Below are 17,876 nucleotides of genomic sequence, written 5' to 3'. Positions count from 1 at the left end.
TATCACAACATACAAATTTTGGTTATACTTTTAATTTCGTCACCGGTAAAATAGCGAGAAACCTACAACACGGTTTCTTTGCCTGATCCATTGACTACAAGAATACCTAGAGAAGGCCACTCTCTTTCTCTATAAAAATAAATAAATAAATAATAATAATAATAATAATAATAATAAGCAGAGTTCTAACGCTTGGTGACGTTAAGTGTTTCACTTCCACAACCGAGACTATTTTTAAAGACGAAAACCTGTAAATATTAAAAACTAAAAAGCTGCATCAGGTTCCAGGCTAAAACTTCGAAAAAGGATTGTCACGGTAAAATAATTCGTATGCCAGTAAATAATAAAAAATGAGTTAAAAGGTCATTTACTATCACGTTATGTAACACAAAAATCTACACTTTTTTGAAGCTTATATTCGCATCAGTAATTTTAGGTATTTTAACTTGTTTTCTGATATTTCCAGGTGTTTGTGCGCCAGGGGCGACTCGTGCATAGGCACTGCAAAACTGCAACACCCCCAGTTTTTCTCGATATATAAATATATTTATTAATTTATTTATATTTGCTTGTATTATTTAATTTTATCGTCAACAATCCTATACAATTCTCTTATTTTGTATAAAAAATAATAAAAATCCATCTTGTAGCACTTTAGGGCGAAGGACTCTAGCAGTACCGTGTTTATCACAGTGCCATATTGCTACGCGCGTAAGCCTATGCACGTCATAGTGAGATGCGAGTTATTAGCGTAATGTGGCACTGTCCGTTCCACTCTTGTTTATATGCAGTTTGCGGCAGTAGTAGAGTGTTCGTTGTGCTTATCGTGTTTACTCCGTCTCTTTAAATATTTGGAGATTACAATTAAAGACATAACATTTGTTATAGTTTTTATTTTAGAACATTATTGGGGTTATGATAATAGATTTTATTTTTAAGTAATTTTGAATTATACCAAAAAATATAATTTTATCGATAATAAACAATATTTTTTCATGTTTCATTTTTTTTTAAATTTTTAGCATAATTTTGATATTTTATCCAAACACGTATACACTGTACTTAGAGTGTGTATCTATATTTCGAAAGTTGTAGCACCCCCACGATTTCAAGCCACGAGCCGCCACTGTTGCGCACGCAAGCACAGTTGCTGGCGGAAAAATATTACCATTTTTGAACTCGTTGGCCAAGATGTTTTAGAAACTCGGAGAGGATACCATCCACTCTTGCAGCCTTGCCATTCTTGGTGGGTTTTAAGGCTTCCTGCGCCTCTTTAAGAAAAACTGGCTGCACAATTTCAGGAATCTCGGAGGCCATCTTCAGATTTTTTTTCTGATGGAAGATTGCACAGGTATTTCATAGTAGAGCTGAGACTTATCTTGGCGGTTTTCAGTAAATTATTAGCCATTTGATCAGGATTTATCTCTGGTGATTTGTATGTTGTCGGTTCTGCTCCCCGGACATTCTAGCCGGAAAAGCTAGAATTGATGAAGTCAGGTTCATGGATGGTTGAGATCCATCTTTCCTTTAATTTTTTAGTTTTATTATTTATTTTGTCAAGCGTTATTATGAGCTCCTTAGAAATAGTTGAGTCTTCAATTTTTTTTCATATTTGGTTAAACGTTCCTCGATATTCTTACTCCAGCACGAGATGTATTGTATGCTGTAGCCTCGGGAATAAAGGCTTTGGCTGCAGTTTTTGATTAATTTTACAAATCTGGGACAGCAATTAATGGTGGGTGGTATTGCTGTAATGATTTGCTCAATTTGTTTTCAAATACATTCCAGTCGTAACTGCGAAGGTTCCATCTAGCGATTGGTGTTCCTCTGATGATTGGGTTTGACGTACCTGTTTCTATTAGTGTAGCACGATGCTGGCTGTTAGGGAATCTGTTGAGGATGTTTCTGGTTGTTGGCAGATGGTGGTCTTCAGAGTCTTTACAGACTGTGCACAGATCGGGGTGTGTAGGTTCTGTTCCATCTGGCTGAGTGAAGAGTGTCTTCTTGCTTAGCGTAACAGATCAAATACAGGTTATATGTATCCATCCAATTAACAACAGTAGATTATCACCATCCTGGTTGTTAGAGGAATAGCTCCACATGGTGTGATGAGAGTGGAAGTCACCAAAATGGATAGTAAGGTGAGATGGAGGCCGGTCCATCTGGTCAGGCCAGAATTGCGATGGTGGTTTGTAGACGTTGTAGATGGTGGTATTTTGAATTTTAATACCTATGGAATGTTCTACTTCGGGCACGCATTGGGTTAAGTCTTCCAGAGCAGGCCGGATTGTTGCCAGGCCATGCTTGGGATGGCGGTTATAAGAGCATGAATCAAGCCTCATATATTTATTGAGAGCTGCGTCAGGCAAGTGGGTTTTCTGGAGGGCCAGGACCTCAATCATTTTGTCTTTGACTATTTTTCCGATGACTTTGGTTTTGGATTTAGAGAGTGCTTCTTCTATGTTTAAGGAACAAATCTTAAGAGAGTGTTGTTTAGAGGACTGTAACATATTTTCCAAGCTTTCCCTCCTCCCAAACAAGCAACGCGATCCTTGATATTCCTGGCAACGGTCGAGCCGGCATGGTGTTTTATTGAGTTGTGTTTTTATGATTGTTGCTGCAAGTGGTCCAAGGAGGCTTGGGTATCTTTGGACGCCTGGTTTGAGACATTAGCTTCATATTACCAGGGTTACATCTCTGGGGCTTCTTGTGTCGAAGCACCAGTAATGAACTACAAGGTTAGCACAACTCGTAGGATGAATATGGGTTCAAATCTTCTCTAAGACACAAGGAAACTTGTAAAGAATGTTAAGTAAACGTTAGTTAGTCATTAGTCTATGAAGATGGCAGACTTGGTTTGTTTTTCTTTTTTTTTTTTAATTCCGAAAACGAGGACATTCCACCACCTCAGTTCTGCAACAGAGACAACCTGATCGGAGACTATACGTAGTTGATCTCTCTCTCTCTTGTTTAAACGTACGGTAGCAAAATATTTATATTATTATAGTGAATTTTTAAGAGGCATGCTTTCGACTTCAAAGTCTACATTTTTGCCATCTTTATTTAAGAATTCATGATTTTCTTTTTCCAGAAATGAGATTAAAGCCGTTCTCATCTGCATCTGTCTCCTTGCTTCGTGTGTTATAGGATCTTATTTATCGAAGCAGGTATCGAATAATTGCAATATATTTGGAATAAACCTCTTCAAACGGCTAAATGAATCAGGTAACATCTGTTGTTCGCCATTTAGTATCTACGTTGCGCTGGGCATGCTACTGTATTGAGCTCGACAAACGACAGCGGCAGAAATTCAACACGCCATGGCAAATGACAACGTTACAAATGAAGACATACAGACAGGCATTAAGGAGATGCTGGAAGTTCTAACTGCCGCAGATGAAAACTACGTTCTCGAAGTGGCCAATGCCTTGCTTGCTGCAGTTGGATTCGCTGTCCTTCCCGAGTATGTGGAAGGTCTGAAATTAATATATGACGCTGAGTTTAAAAACGTCGATTTTGGAAATACTGAAAAAGCAATCAAAGAAATCAATGAATGGGTGGCCGAGAAAACACATCAGAAAATACTGGAAATCGATGGACTTCCCCCGTTAGTTGTTGCCGTTCTTCTGAATGCAGTGTACTTCAAAGGCACATGGAAGACACCGTTCAACCCTAACGACACTGCGGAAACGCCGTTCTTTAGCCGCACAAATGTTGATTCAGGGAATTACTTACCCACAATGATCATGACACCAGGAAAAAACGAAACCTTTGGATATGCTGACATGGAGGAATATAATTTCAAGGTGTTGGAGTTGATGTACGTTGGAGAAGAACTCGCGATGTGGATTTTGCTGCCCAATGAAAGGAGTGGACTTGAAGCACTGGTAGACATTTTGTCGGTGGATCTTCTATTCAGCATCAGCGAAAGATTAGTGGAAAAGAAAATCTCCAGAATAGAAATTCCAAAATTTACAATTGAATTCAATAAGAATTTGAATTCTGTCCTTCAACAAATGGGGATGAAGCTCGCTTTCACAGATCTTGCAGACCTCAGTGGAATTAGTGAGTGGTCAGGTAAAGTTTCCAAAGTGATCCACAAAGCGTTTGTTGAGGTGAACGAAGAACGCAGTGAGGCTGCCGTTGTCACAGCAATTATTATTATTGCTAAGAGTCCAAGGCTTCAATTTATCGCAAACAATCCATTTCTATTTTGCATTGTATACAAACCTAACCGAAGCGACTCGTACTCTTCTGGAGACTAGCCAATGGACTCTGATACACGTGCTTGCTGTTATTCTTTTTTTTTTTTTTTTGCATTAATTCTGTTCGCCTTATTATGGTGAATTAGGGTTCGTTTCACTGTTAAAGATATTTTCAGAATGTTTTCTTTTAACTCCACAATTAAATGTGCAAATTAAATTCTTGTATCGAGCGTCGTATATTTTGAAATAATAATAATAAATAAATCCATCTGCAGTTAATGCGTGTTTTTCTATTATCTCTCACACTAATCATTTGCTCCATAATATGTTTCATTGAACCCTAATATTTTTGATTATTTTTAAACATATCTTAATAAGCAACACGCTTCTTAATATGTTTGAAATTATAGACAAGTTTATGAACAGATGAAGAACAAAATTCACATGAAGTATATAAGTTGTAAAAGCCAAAACATGCATACACAGTGAAATTTGTGCACTCTTTAAGCTGCTAATGAATGCCATCCCATAGTTACCATCTTTCATCCAATGCCCCAAATTTTCTATTTTTTACAGCGATGCCGTAAAAGTCAGAAATTCTGCAAAAGGAATGAGCGAGTTCATTGTAATGGTGGAGAAGCAAAACCTCAATGTAGTACTTCTTGATTGCTGGATCGTCAATCACCGTTTGAACTTTGGACTGAAGTTTAAACTCAGATAAGAAAAGAAGAATTTGTCTACGAGAAAACCCTACCAACCCCATAGGAGAGTAACTCGTTCATCTTCAGTTGTAAAGGATCCTCTTATTTCAGTTTTTAAGACGAGTCCTCATAATCACCAATTTAGCACAGATAAATAATTAAAATTTCTCATTAAAAAAAACTGTGGCGTATTCTAATCGATGGATTTTCGGTGTGGGTCGATTGCAACTAAGACGTTTATACAAATTTTCCGATATAATTTCAAAGGTCAAAGAAAATTGTGAAAAAAGTTTTTGGTGCATGTTTTCATTTCCATGGCATTTAAGACAGCGAGCGACAATCATATTTACAACATCACCCCCTCCTAAAAAGTAATAAAATTAACAATTAATCAAATAATATATCCCTTAATCGTTCAAGTTTTTACTGAAAACTATCTACATAAAAAATATGGAAATGGCACAACAGTTCTTCAGAAGATTGTAATCTCTTTCTCTCTTTCTCTCCACACACACACACACACACACACACACACACACACACACACACACACACACACACACACACACACACACACACACACACACACACACACACACACAGATTATTTCCATTCTTGGAGATCAAGGGATGAAAGTTACTTATAAACGTTTCCAAAGCAGAGACATCATTCAGCAATACCTGGTAGTAAACCAATATTTTAGTCCTGTGGTGGCTTGGAGAGACCTGGGTTCGAACCCGGTGTAGGAAGAGAAGAACTTTTATATGTGAACTTACAGTTAAAGATGAGTTTGCTAAGCTCAAAAGAAGGGTATTTTCCTTTTTCCGTCATTTCCAGTGATCATCTCGCAGACAAAACGCAATACCACCCAAAGGAACTCACACAATTAATAGACATACTACGCTAATCTCATGGCCTTAGTTGATTCGCATTGCAGCCAAAAAATTGTAGCAGGCCGCAAAAGTCGTAAAGGCAAGATGCAGCTTCTGATAAGGCTGCACTTCAGAGCCTCCAGTTAAGTCGAGAACGATGCCCTTAGTCTTAAAACACTTGAGTTCAACTCCCGATTGGGAAGAAGGCCTTTATCAATGCTTTCAAATGAATACGAGTTGCCAATCGCATAAAAAGATAATAGGGTTTTCTCTTATACCGTTAGAGAGCATTGATTCTGGAAAACAAAGAAATCTGTATGAACACACGCATAATAAGAGAAGACATAATACACTGTCTTAATAGCTTTGGTTGCTTAGAGCCATCCACGACATGCAGTGAATGATACATGTCCAGTGGTAGCTAATATAAGTTGAAAGGTCAGCTGTGGACCTTGAATGGCTTGAATCCATACTGTTAACTGATATCCTCTAGGTGACCTGAGTAAGACAGAGTGCTTCCAAGCCGACAGAGGCAGGTTTTCTGCTGCTGGTCTTTACGAATATGATTGGTTTCCATTTGTTGCATGATGCAACAAAGGCTCAGTTGGAATTTTTGATGAAGTCCACTGGTAAGCTGAGTTTGTCTCTTCACCTGCTTTGGCACACTTTCTGTTGAACCAGAGAAGAGTGGACGAGAATATTTATCCTAATTCGGAAGGAAGGCCTTCATGCTAGTGAGGATAATTTCTGAAACACGCTCCAGTTATGTGAAACATAAGTTATATTTAATGTTAAAACAATTTATTTAGTACTTAATATTAATATTTATTTTTTAAAGGGCATTTATTTCCTGTCATTCTCTTATAGTAAGTAGGCGATGCCGTTTAAGCCCTAATTTTTGGAGACTTTCAATCTCCACAAGTAGCCAATCAGAAATATCTCGCCCAAACCTATCACTAATTATAAGCGGCAACCGATGAGGAGACATACAAACAAGTACTGCCATTTCGTGCCTCTTTCTAATGTAAACTTACATCAGAAATAATGTATACTATGTAATATGTCTTGCTGCTTTTGGAGAAATACATTAGTAGCTGCTGTTAAGAAAACGATTAAACTATCCAATTAATGTAATGTTCTTCCATAATATAATACGTATATAATTTTAAAGCAAATATATACAAAATATAATTTAAGCAATATTTTTCTGATTTAAAATGATACTGATTTATTTTGTAAAATTTAATATTACACCATATTTCTTTTCATTATATATTTTATAGTTAGTTGCTGGGCTAGATGATAGTAGTTAATTTTTCCCCGTGTGGTTGCCGGGATAAGAATAGCACCAATGTAGCTAATGCATGTCGTACGAGGCAACTAAAATTGGTACCCAGGGAGGGAAATGGATGGCAATGCTGTAGCCAATGAAGTTCTAATTGCGTCTCGGCTATTGCTGTTACCCTCTTGCCATGATCAGAGCTTTATAGCTCATTAAAACCTTCTCCTTACACTGTCCTCTACAGACAACGGGGAAGATGAAAAGCAATCTTGCTTCGCCCCTTTAAGCCAGTCCTTATAAGGACAGTAGTTAATTGAGTGGATTGCAAAGTGGAAGGTTAATGGATGAAACCATGAGAGGGTAATGGATGGTAATGCTATAGCCAATGAAGTTCTAACTGAGGCTCGGATATTGCTGTTACCCTCCTGCCATGATTTCAGCTCTAATAGCGCAATAACACCTTATCCCTACACTGTCCTCTACAGATAATGGGGAAGATAAAAAGCATTCTTGCTTCACTCCTTTAAGCCATTCCATATAAGGATAAGAACTAGTAGTTAATTGCCTGTTACCATTAACAAACACTATTTTTTCATAGTGGTTTATCCAGGTAAGTCAATTGAAATCACAACGGCGATATGCTAGGCTTACTGCCGCTAGTATCGCCATTGTTTCATATCTTGTAATCATAAGGAACTGTCTATTTGCTATAGTGACAAGAGCACGGCATGTCCTGCCCCACAGAACAGAGTTTGGGGCCAATCATGGAGGCACCATATGAAGAACTAAACTTCAAAGAACTTCTTGCTATCTTCAAGCATGTAGGCAATCTACTGCACACTAAATGGCCAGGTAAATTCGTAATTCATCAAATGAAAGAGATTGATTCAGATGACCATCAACTCTCTGAACTTCTTCCCAGTATCCATCACGATAGCACCAGCGTAATAGAAACAACTGCTGATGACAATTTCATTGCAGTTCACAGCGATTATCAGGAGGTTTGCGTTCGCAAAAAACGCAAAACTGCAGCCTCTCAACCACCAAAAGCGGATCGAATGGAAGAAGACGGTCCTGACACGGAATCTCCTACCTCCTCAAGGGAAAATATACCTCCGATTATTCTACGAGAAAAGAAAAAATGGATATCCCTAAGGACTATGATGTCCAATTTAAAGATTTCATACATCCAAGCAAAGAATGTCACAGAAGGTATTAAAATACAGCCCTGATCAGGGATGGATTATCGAAGGTTGACTGGTGAATTGGATGCCAAAGGTATCACACCGTTTTAGTAGGATCACTAGTCTCGGAAGCCGTATCCATAGAAGAAGTGGTTGAGCATCTACACCAGCAAGACTTACCACCTGTTAAGGTCAGTAGAATGACCAAAAAAAAAAAAAAAGACTCCAATGCCAGTGGTTCTAATTGAGATCAGTCAAGCTTATAAGCACATATGATCTGATATCCATCTGTGGACTCAAAATTACTATAGAACCACTGAGAAAAAGAGCTTTAACAGGGCAGTGCCACAGATGTCAAAGATTTGGCCATGCCCAGAAGATGTGCAGGGCTGAATTCAGATGTCTAAAATGTGGGGTCGCCCACCCAACAAATACATGCACTAAACCAAAATCTACCCGGGCTAAACGTGCCAATTGTGGCGGCTCTCACACCGCCAATTACAAAGGATGCGCTCACAATCCAAGAAATAGAAAGCAGAAACAGAAACATTTTCTTCCTCACTCAGCACACCTACGTCACAGATTACTTCACAGTTTGCTGTTTTAAGGATACTTGTGACATACGACTGAATGATATGTACGAAAACTCAAGAAAGATATTTAATTAACCAACTATTTCGGTATGGAAACAGCAGACCATCCTCAGTGGTATCACAAGAAAACAGTTTTTAAAAAAAATACAAGCTAGAATACTAACAATAGATCGTTAAAAATAGAACACGCTGCGTGATGTTATATCACTAAGTATTAAAGGGAATATATTGAAGTAGAGACATGACTAAAAAAAAATTAATGAGTAATCTTGATTAGACTTTCCCAGATTTTTGATATAGATATACAGTCATTACGATTCAGGTTGGGACGAGTGAGCAAGGCCTCCACGCTTTCCTTGAACAAACGTTCGAACCTATAACGGGATCTATGTAAGAGGCGAGTCCTGGACCAAAAGATGCTGTGGTCAGTTTCAATCCCGTGTTGAGCCAATCTAGACTTTCCAGGTTTGTTGTGAAGGATGGAGGATTCATGTTCTTGGATTCGTTTTTCAGGAGAACGTCTAGTCTGACCAAAATAGGAGAGATCACAGTTGCAAGGAATTTGATAAACTCCCGGAAGAGATAAAGTTGAGCGTTTGTCATTAGGAGAAGGAAAATGAGAAGACAATTTGTTAATAGGTGAATACGTAGTTGTTAAATCATATTTCTTTAAAATTCTTGCGGTAGGTTCTGAAATACCGGAGATATAAGGAATAGACACTCGACGTATTGAAACTTTGTTGTTTTGTGGAGGATTATAAGAATTGAGAAGATGTTGAGTACTTTTTTTTAGAAAAGCCATTGAGTTTAATGTGTTGTTGGATATTAGAAAGTTCTTTCTGTAGGTAAGCTAAAGTAGAACAATTAGTTTTGGCTCTTCTGATGAGGCATTTTATAATTCCTGTTTTTTGACATGGATGATGGGCTGATTCTTTAAGAATATAACGACCTGTGAACGTTGGTTTCCTGTATACTGTAGTTGTAAAAATATTTGAAGGTGGCCGGATGAGGAAGACGTCTAAAAAAGATAACTGGTTGTTTTCTGCTATTACCTCTTCTATTTTCTTCTAATTTTTGGGTAAGATATATAGATGACATCTTTACTATTTGGCCTCACAGCAAAAACTCTTTAACTTCTTTTTTAAACAGTATTAATTCCTTGCATCGTCGTATAAATTTTGCTATGGAAATAGAAGAAAACAACCAGTTATCTTTTTTAGACGTTCTCCTCATCCGGCCACCTTCAATTATTCTTATAACTACAGTATACAGGAAAGCAACGTTCACAGGTCGTTATATTCTTAAAGAATCAGCCCATCATCCATGTCAAAAAACAGGAATTATAAAATGCCTCATCAGAAGAGCCAAAACTAATTGTTCTACTTTAGCTTACCTACAGAAAGAACTTTCTACTATCCAACAACACATGAAACTCAATGGCTTTTCTAAAAAAGTACTCAACATCTTCTCAATTCTTATAATCCTCCACAAAACAACAAAGTTTCAATACGTCGAGTGTCTATTCCTTATATCTCTGGTATTTCAGAACCTATCGCAAGTTCTACCTTAATCTACCAAGAATTTTAAAGAAATACGATTTAACAACTACGTATTCACCTATGAACAAATTGTCTTCTCAGTTTCCTTCTCCTGAAGAAAAACGCTCAACTTTATCTCTTCCTGGAGTTTATCAAATTCTCTGCAACTGTGATCTCTCTTATTTTGGAGAGACTGGACGTTCTCTTGAAAAAAGAATCCAAAAACATCAATTCTCCTTTCTTCACAACAAACCTGAAAAGTCTGGATTGGCTCAACACGGGATTGAAACTGACCACAGCATCTTTTGGTCCAGGACTCGCCTCTTACATAGATCCCGTTATAGGTTCGAACGTTTGTTCAAGGAAAGCGTGGAGGCCTTGCTCCATCGCCCCAACCAGAATCGTAATGACTGTATATCTATATCAAAAATCTGGGAAAGTCTAATCAAGATTACTTATTAATTTTTTTCAATCATGTCTCTACTTTAAAATATTCCGTTTTATACTTAATACTCAGTGATATAACATCACGCGGCGTGTTCTATTTTTAACGATCTATTGTTAGTATTCTAGCATGTATTATTTTTAAAAATCTGTTTTTTTTGTAATACCACTGAGGAGATCTGCTGTTTCCAGACCGAAATTAAATGGTTAATTAAATATCTTTCTTGTGTTTACGTGCATATATCATTACTTCACAGTTTCCTGAAGTTCAATATAAAAGGTCAGACGCTCTTCAGACGAAGTCAGAGGTTCCCAAAAGAGTAACTTGGCAACAACAATCTAGGATATATGCGGATTTAACTCGTCCAAAACAGTCATCCAGTGAACAGACAACACCACACACACACAAATCTGACAGCTATCATTACCTCTTCTCTCGCAAATATGCTGTTGGATTTTAACAGATTAAACCCTTCACCAAGTTCTACTAATAGATTTCTAAAGGATACACCAGCCATTATCTCAGCGCTCACCAATGAACAAAAATAAATTAAAACCAGATTCTTTGCAGATCATAGCATGGAATGCGTACGGCCTAAAGAGTAAGGTCTTGGAGCTCCAGGAGTTCGTCCAAAGACTTCACCAGATGTCCTTTTACTAAATGAGACGCACCTAAGACCTTCAGACAACTCCAAAATTTGTGGAAACCAACTGTAGAGCTGATAGATTATCCCACAGAGGAGGAAGCACAGTCATTTTCATTAAAAACTTCATCTCTCATCACTCCATAAACATCCCTCCTACCACCAACCTCCAGGTCACCGGCATTGAGATTCTCACGAGTTCTGTCGGCAAATTAAAAATCTTCGCAGCATATCATCCTCCACAAAAAACATTTCTGCTCTCAGATTTGAACGCCTTATTCGATACTGGAGAGCCTATCATTGTGGCAGGTGATTTAAATGCCAAGCATTCAACCTGGAATAGCCGTTCCACCAACAAAAATGGACAGATACTACAAAACTATGCTGGTTTCAACAACCTTCATGTAATAGGTCCCACTGACCCCACCCATCACAACATTTATGGTTGGGCTGATGTGTTGGACATAGCCATATTACAGCACATCAGATTCCAATAAAATTTAACGACGATTAACGATCTGTCATCAGACCATAACCCAATACGGTTAAAACTGGAAACCTTGAAAAATTATCCCCCACCCCTCACTCATTTATTCCTTGGAAAGGCTCTCCAAGGAACTTCCAAAATATATTGGCCCTGTTCCCATCATTAAATCAAAAGAGAAAATTGAAACAGCCGTTAAAAATCTAACAGACCAGATTAAAGCAGCCTGTGCTGCAGTTACTACCCCTGCAACTACCCGCAAATCCAACCACTTGCCAGAAGATATTATGAATCTGATTAGAGAAAAAAATAAGGCTAGAAAAAGATATCACAACACCAGCGAGCCGCAAGACAAATGGATCTTGAACAGGTTCAACTCTGCAGTGAGAGATGCCCTCGCAGCCCATAGAACTCAACTCTGGAAAGAAAAACTGACCTCCATCTCTACTGATAACCACTCCATATGGAATCTCATCCGAAATATTAAAAACAGAAATAACCCTCTTCCTCCCCTCCAAACAGATTCAGATATCATCCACACTGATGCTGATAAAGATGAAGCAATAGCAAATCATATTGAAAAACAATGTATACCTGCATACGATCACCTCGATTTTAACCATATATAAAAAATCCACCTTAACGTCAGATATTTACTCAGTTCTGTTCTCACATATTAAACTCGAATTGCACCCACCTCACCTGCTGAAATATATGATATTATTAAGAAGTTTGAGAACAAAAAGGCTCCTGGAGCCGATGGTATCTCTAACAAAGTAATAAGGCTTCTACCACGTAGTGCTATTGTCCATCTGACAAATATAATTAACTCCATCCTTCACTACAAACATTTCCCTTCCTACTGGAAACTAGTGGACATAATACCGATCCATAAACCTGGAAAAGATCCCAGATTTTCTCAAAATTACAGACCAATCAGGCTAATCTCAAATTTCGGCAAAATTGCCGAGAAGGTAATTCTTACTAGACTCTAAGAATCAGTATTCCGACGAAACATATTAAGATATTCAACCGCATAGCACCACTCAACAAATACACAGATGGTGGAACACATCATCATGTGTTTTAACTGGCGTCAATGCACTCGGGTTGTTTTGCTTGACATAGTCAGTGCATTTGACAAGGTTTGGCATTATGGTTTGCTATACAAACTGATGTCATCTGGTGTACCAATAGGAATCATTCATCTTATAAAGGCATACCTCTACGATAGGCGCATGCAATATGGCAAACTGAAAATCTACTCAGCTTACAACCCTATCCAAAAATCTCTACTTCACTCTGAATCTAAATGCCATCTTATGCGTCAGAGAATCCACCATTACGGCCGGGGATCTGAATTCCAAGCACCCTGTGTGGAATTGCACAACCACCAACAAGAATGGTTGTATCCTTTCTAATTACTTAGGATCAAGCAACGCTGTTGTAGCAGGCCCCACCGTACCAACTGATCTCAGTACGTTTGGCACTGCTGACATCCTGGATATAGCTATCCTGAAAGGATATCAAATTTCAATACAGCATTATATCCATGGATGAACTATCATCCGATCACAATCCAATTCTACTACAGCTGGGAAATCAAGAATACCAGTGTCCTCCTTCTCACTCCTACATTGCATGGGAAAGACTGTCAACAGAACTCTAGGATTATATTGGACCTGTTCCTCACATAAGCACAAAAGAAGTAGAAACTGCAGTTACAAATCTCACACAAGAAATTAATTCTGCTATAAAGGTAGCTTCCTCCTACAAATCTGCCCGCAAGCCAGATCGTTGGCCTGAAGACATAATAAACTTGTCAGAGACAAAAACAGAGCTAGGAAAAGATTCCGTAACACGCGTGCACCACAAGATTAAACAGGTAAATGGGGCAATAAGAGATGCACTTAAAACTCAGAGAAACCAAGTTTGGGATAAAAAGTTATCCGCTATCTCACCTATTGAGGGGATTACTGAGAAACATCAGAAATAAAATCAGTTCCCCCCCCCCCCCATAATCTCAAACCAGGGCTTAGTTCACACAGATGTAGATAAGGCAGAGGCCATACTAAAGAATCTAGAGGAACAGTGCAAACCCTCTTATAAAAACTTAGTTTTCAATCACTTGTACAATATCGACAGACAGGTCAGACACGCTTTAAATCTCCGGGTTACCAGCGCTGACCATATTGCACCCACATCACCTGTTGAATTATATGATATTATTAAAAAACTTAAGAGCAATAAAGCCCCTGGACCAGGCGGCATCTCAAACAGGGTGATCAGACTGCTACCTCGGAAAGCTGTTGTGCACCTGACCAGTATAATAAATGCAATCTTAAGATTTCACTATTTTCCTTCCACCTTGAAACTGGCTGATGTAATTCCTATACATAAACCAGGCAAAGACCCACACCTACCGAAAAATTATCGTCCAATCAGTCTTATCTCAAATCTGGGTAAGGTTGCAGAGAAGGTCATCCTCTCACGACTCCAAACCTCAGTAAATGACCTAAACATTCTCCCTAAAGAACAGTTTGGTTTTCGGCAACACCATAGTACTACCCAGCAAATCCACAGAATTGTGGAATACATCACCACCAGCTACAATTGGCGCCAGTGCAGAGGAGCACTTTTCCTAGAAAGCATTTGACAAAATCTGGCATTTTAAACTCCTGCACAAACTTATCTCAGCCGGTACCTCACTACAAATGGTTCATTTAATCCATTCATATCTCCAGAATAGATCAATGCAAGTAAAAATCAACGGTTCTACTTCGTCCCAGCGCCATATCTTTTCTGGAGTGGCGCAGGGATCTCTACTGGCTCCATTACTGTTTTCTGCATACATGTCGGATATCCCGCACAATCCGATGTCTTCCATTTTGGCCTTGTATGCGGACGATACAGCAATACTAACCAGATCTCCGACCCCATTTCGTTACCAGAAAGCTTCAAGAAAACCTTTTAAAGCTGGATGGTTGGTTCTCCAAATGGAGATTGGAAGTCAACTCCCAGAAAAGCTCTGCCGTTCTTTTCTCAAAGAGGCCAATGTCTCCTGTAGGAGATGTGTTACTATTCAATGCTGAAATTCCCTGGCAGACAGAAACAAATTACCTGGGTGTAATTCTTGACAAAAAGCTATCTTTCAACCAACACATCAAGTGTACGTGCGCAAAGGTATCTAAAGTCATAGCTCAGATCTACCCGCTAATTAACAAAAATAACAAGCTCAGTAACAGAATCAAATTGCAGTTATACCAGATGACGATTCGTCCTATAATCACCTATTCCTCTCCAGCCACACCACTAATACTAACATTATCAAAACACAACGAGTACAGAACAAGTGCTTGAGAATGATTCTGAACGCCCCGTGGTATGTTAGAAACAATCAACTTCATAAAGATACAAATATTCCTTATATTTTCTCTTTTCTACAATCCTTAGCATCCAAGTTTTTCCTAAAGACGTCTACACACCCTAACGATTTTGTTCAGCAAGCTGTAGCATACGAGGCAACGGACATATTCAAATATAGAAGACCAAAAATCTATATTAGCATCCCATAGCGATGCATAATCTCCATGCTCATTCAGGGCGAGCAAACTGCTCATAAATTTTACCCTCCCTGTAACCACAACAGATAGCGGGGAATATGAAAAGCATCTTTCTTCACTCCTAAAGACATAAATGTCAATTATCATGAAGATAAGAGTCACACGTCACGATCAAACATTTTAAAACTACAAAGAATCCAAAATAAATGCCCGAGGATGATCCTGGACGCCCCATGGTTCATCAGAAATTCACAGATTCATCGAGAAACCGACATTCCATACATCTCCTTCTTTCTTCGTGATCTCGCAGAAAAATTCTTCCTCAAATCAAGTTCGCATTCAAACCCGCTGATCGCACAAGCTTTCGATTACAATGAAACAGACTTCTTCAAATACAAAAGAATCGAAGGCTATTCTACTCCCAACTGTTTTTAGCTAACACATCTGCTCCCCAATGGGCGAGCTTAATTGCTCACAAAACTCATTTTCTCAAACAACTTCCAGCACAGACAATTGGGAATATGAAAAGCACATGTGCTTCACCCATCCTGACAATAGCGTTATGCTGAAGATGAGTTACTGATCTCTCAAGGAGGTGGGTTTTTCTTTCCGTTTTTAAAATTTCGAATGCATCAGTTATGCAAAATTCATAATATAATAGTAAAGGATTTCATTCCTGACACAGTGTTCTCTATTTTAAGTCGTTCAATATTGAGACGATTACTCACACATAGAACGTGATCTATACAGCCAGACATAAGTTTTCTTATGAATTTATTAATGTCGTCTTCGCGTTCAGAAATGCGATGTTTTTTCGTTATATTAATGAGACTACGTGTAGCAAAAGAGATGAAAATGTTGATATAAGTCAATTATAGGAATTTATGTAATTAATATTAAAATTTATTCATCTGCCATTTTTTCGTTTAAAGATAAACAAGATCCTGCATTCGAAATTTATAATAGATTCTTTTTATAATAATTTTACTTTTTATTAAAAATTCAATAATAAAAAGCAAATACTCTTTAATTTATTTGAGATAAAAAAATCATATTTATGCCCAATACACCATTTTAATTTATGAATGATATTAATATGTTAACTCTATCATTACAAATTCAGATTTGCCTTCAAAAGTTACGTTCAGGTTAATTTTTGATAAGAGTCATTCAATTTTTTTTTCCACCTACCACTAGTATCACGTGAGCTACCATTTCAGAAACTCTTTACTAGAGTATTGATGTACCGAAATGAATACAATTTGAGTGCTCAAGATCATTCTGCACTAAGATCACTTTGCACACCATAGTTTCGACATAGAAAGTGACTGAAATTCTCAAGCTCTTTCTTCCCATTAGCGTACTCACTCTCCAACTAACAGGATGCGGATTCGAATCCCGCTATGGTCATGTACTTTCGTTATTATAATTTGGTGGAATATGATTTCATCGCCCGATTGCGAGATCACTGGCGATTGGGGAACCAGACCAGCATATGAGATATTTCTTTGAAGAACTGAAGTATTACCCTTACCTGTTAACACAACCAGAAAACTAGATATTTCTATACATTGTTGATAAATATTAATTACTTAATTGATTTGCTAATATTCTCTTTTGTTTTTATTTCGTAAGTCAAGTATAATCGCTTTTATTTCGATAGTTTCCTTTTTTTTATCTATGGTTTCAATTTTTCATTTTTAAAAGGTCTGATAGGAACGTTATTACAACAATCTTGGTTTCCTCATACTACTTCAAAAGATTCATATATATATACAGGGTGTTCGGGATAAATTTGACATATTTATAATTAATTATATTTTCCCGTAAGTTACATGTATTAACACACACTTCTCTTCATTTAAAAGTTTGGACCCTTCTTCATTCATATACAAGATGTCAGAAAGGATGGATAGCTGGAACCCACCTGAATCATGGAAGAGAATAACTTGTATCATGATGATTCGTGCCCGCCATCAAAATAAGGATATTACGACTGCTGCCCAATGCTCCCTGAATACAGTAAAAACAATCAGGCATGAACTAGAGACTTGCAATGGTGACTACGAGGATGTAGCAAGAAGAAAGATCCCTAGCAGACGATCTGATTGCGTTCGTACAGCAGAATTCCTCGCAAATCTGCAGGAACAGGTGTTGAAGAACCCTGGCATTGGAATTCGGGCTTTGTTCGTGGAGTTGCTAACTGTAGTCAAGCCCTGGATAACAAGGGTAGCCAATGGTAGGCCGTATGTATGGCAGCAGGATTCGGCCCCTTGCCACACCTCTGGGAAAAGTCAAAAATGGTTGTCTGAAAATTTCTACGACTTCACCAGTCCAAATGTTTGGCCTCCAAACTCCCCAGACC

General features: G+C 38.1%; 1 protein-coding gene across 1 annotated transcript; it reads left to right on the top strand.

Annotated features, from left to right (window-relative positions):
* The first annotated feature begins 3,320 nt into the window (after window positions 1–3,320).
* Window positions 3,321–4,265, top strand: LOC150092112 (ovalbumin-like). The gene has a single exon (XM_090415300.1). It carries the CDS (start codon window positions 3,321–3,323, stop codon window positions 4,263–4,265), a length of 945 nt encoding a protein of 314 aa, XP_090271426.1.
* Window positions 4,266–17,876: the final 13,611 nt, after the last annotated feature.

The sequence above is a fragment of the Typopeltis vanoorti genome, unplaced genomic scaffold, assembly GCF_054136105.1.
Source record: "Typopeltis vanoorti isolate ZY-2024b unplaced genomic scaffold, IOZ_Tvanoo_1.0 HiC_scaffold_632, whole genome shotgun sequence".
NCBI lineage: Eukaryota > Metazoa > Arthropoda > Arachnida > Uropygi > Thelyphonidae > Typopeltis > Typopeltis vanoorti.
This window is presented reverse-complemented; position numbering and strand designations above follow the sequence as displayed.

Coding starts and splice junctions, on each gene's coding strand:
- LOC150092112 (XM_090415300.1), top strand. CDS start 3,321: ATGGCAAATGACAACGTTACAAATGAAGACATACAGACAGGCATTAAG.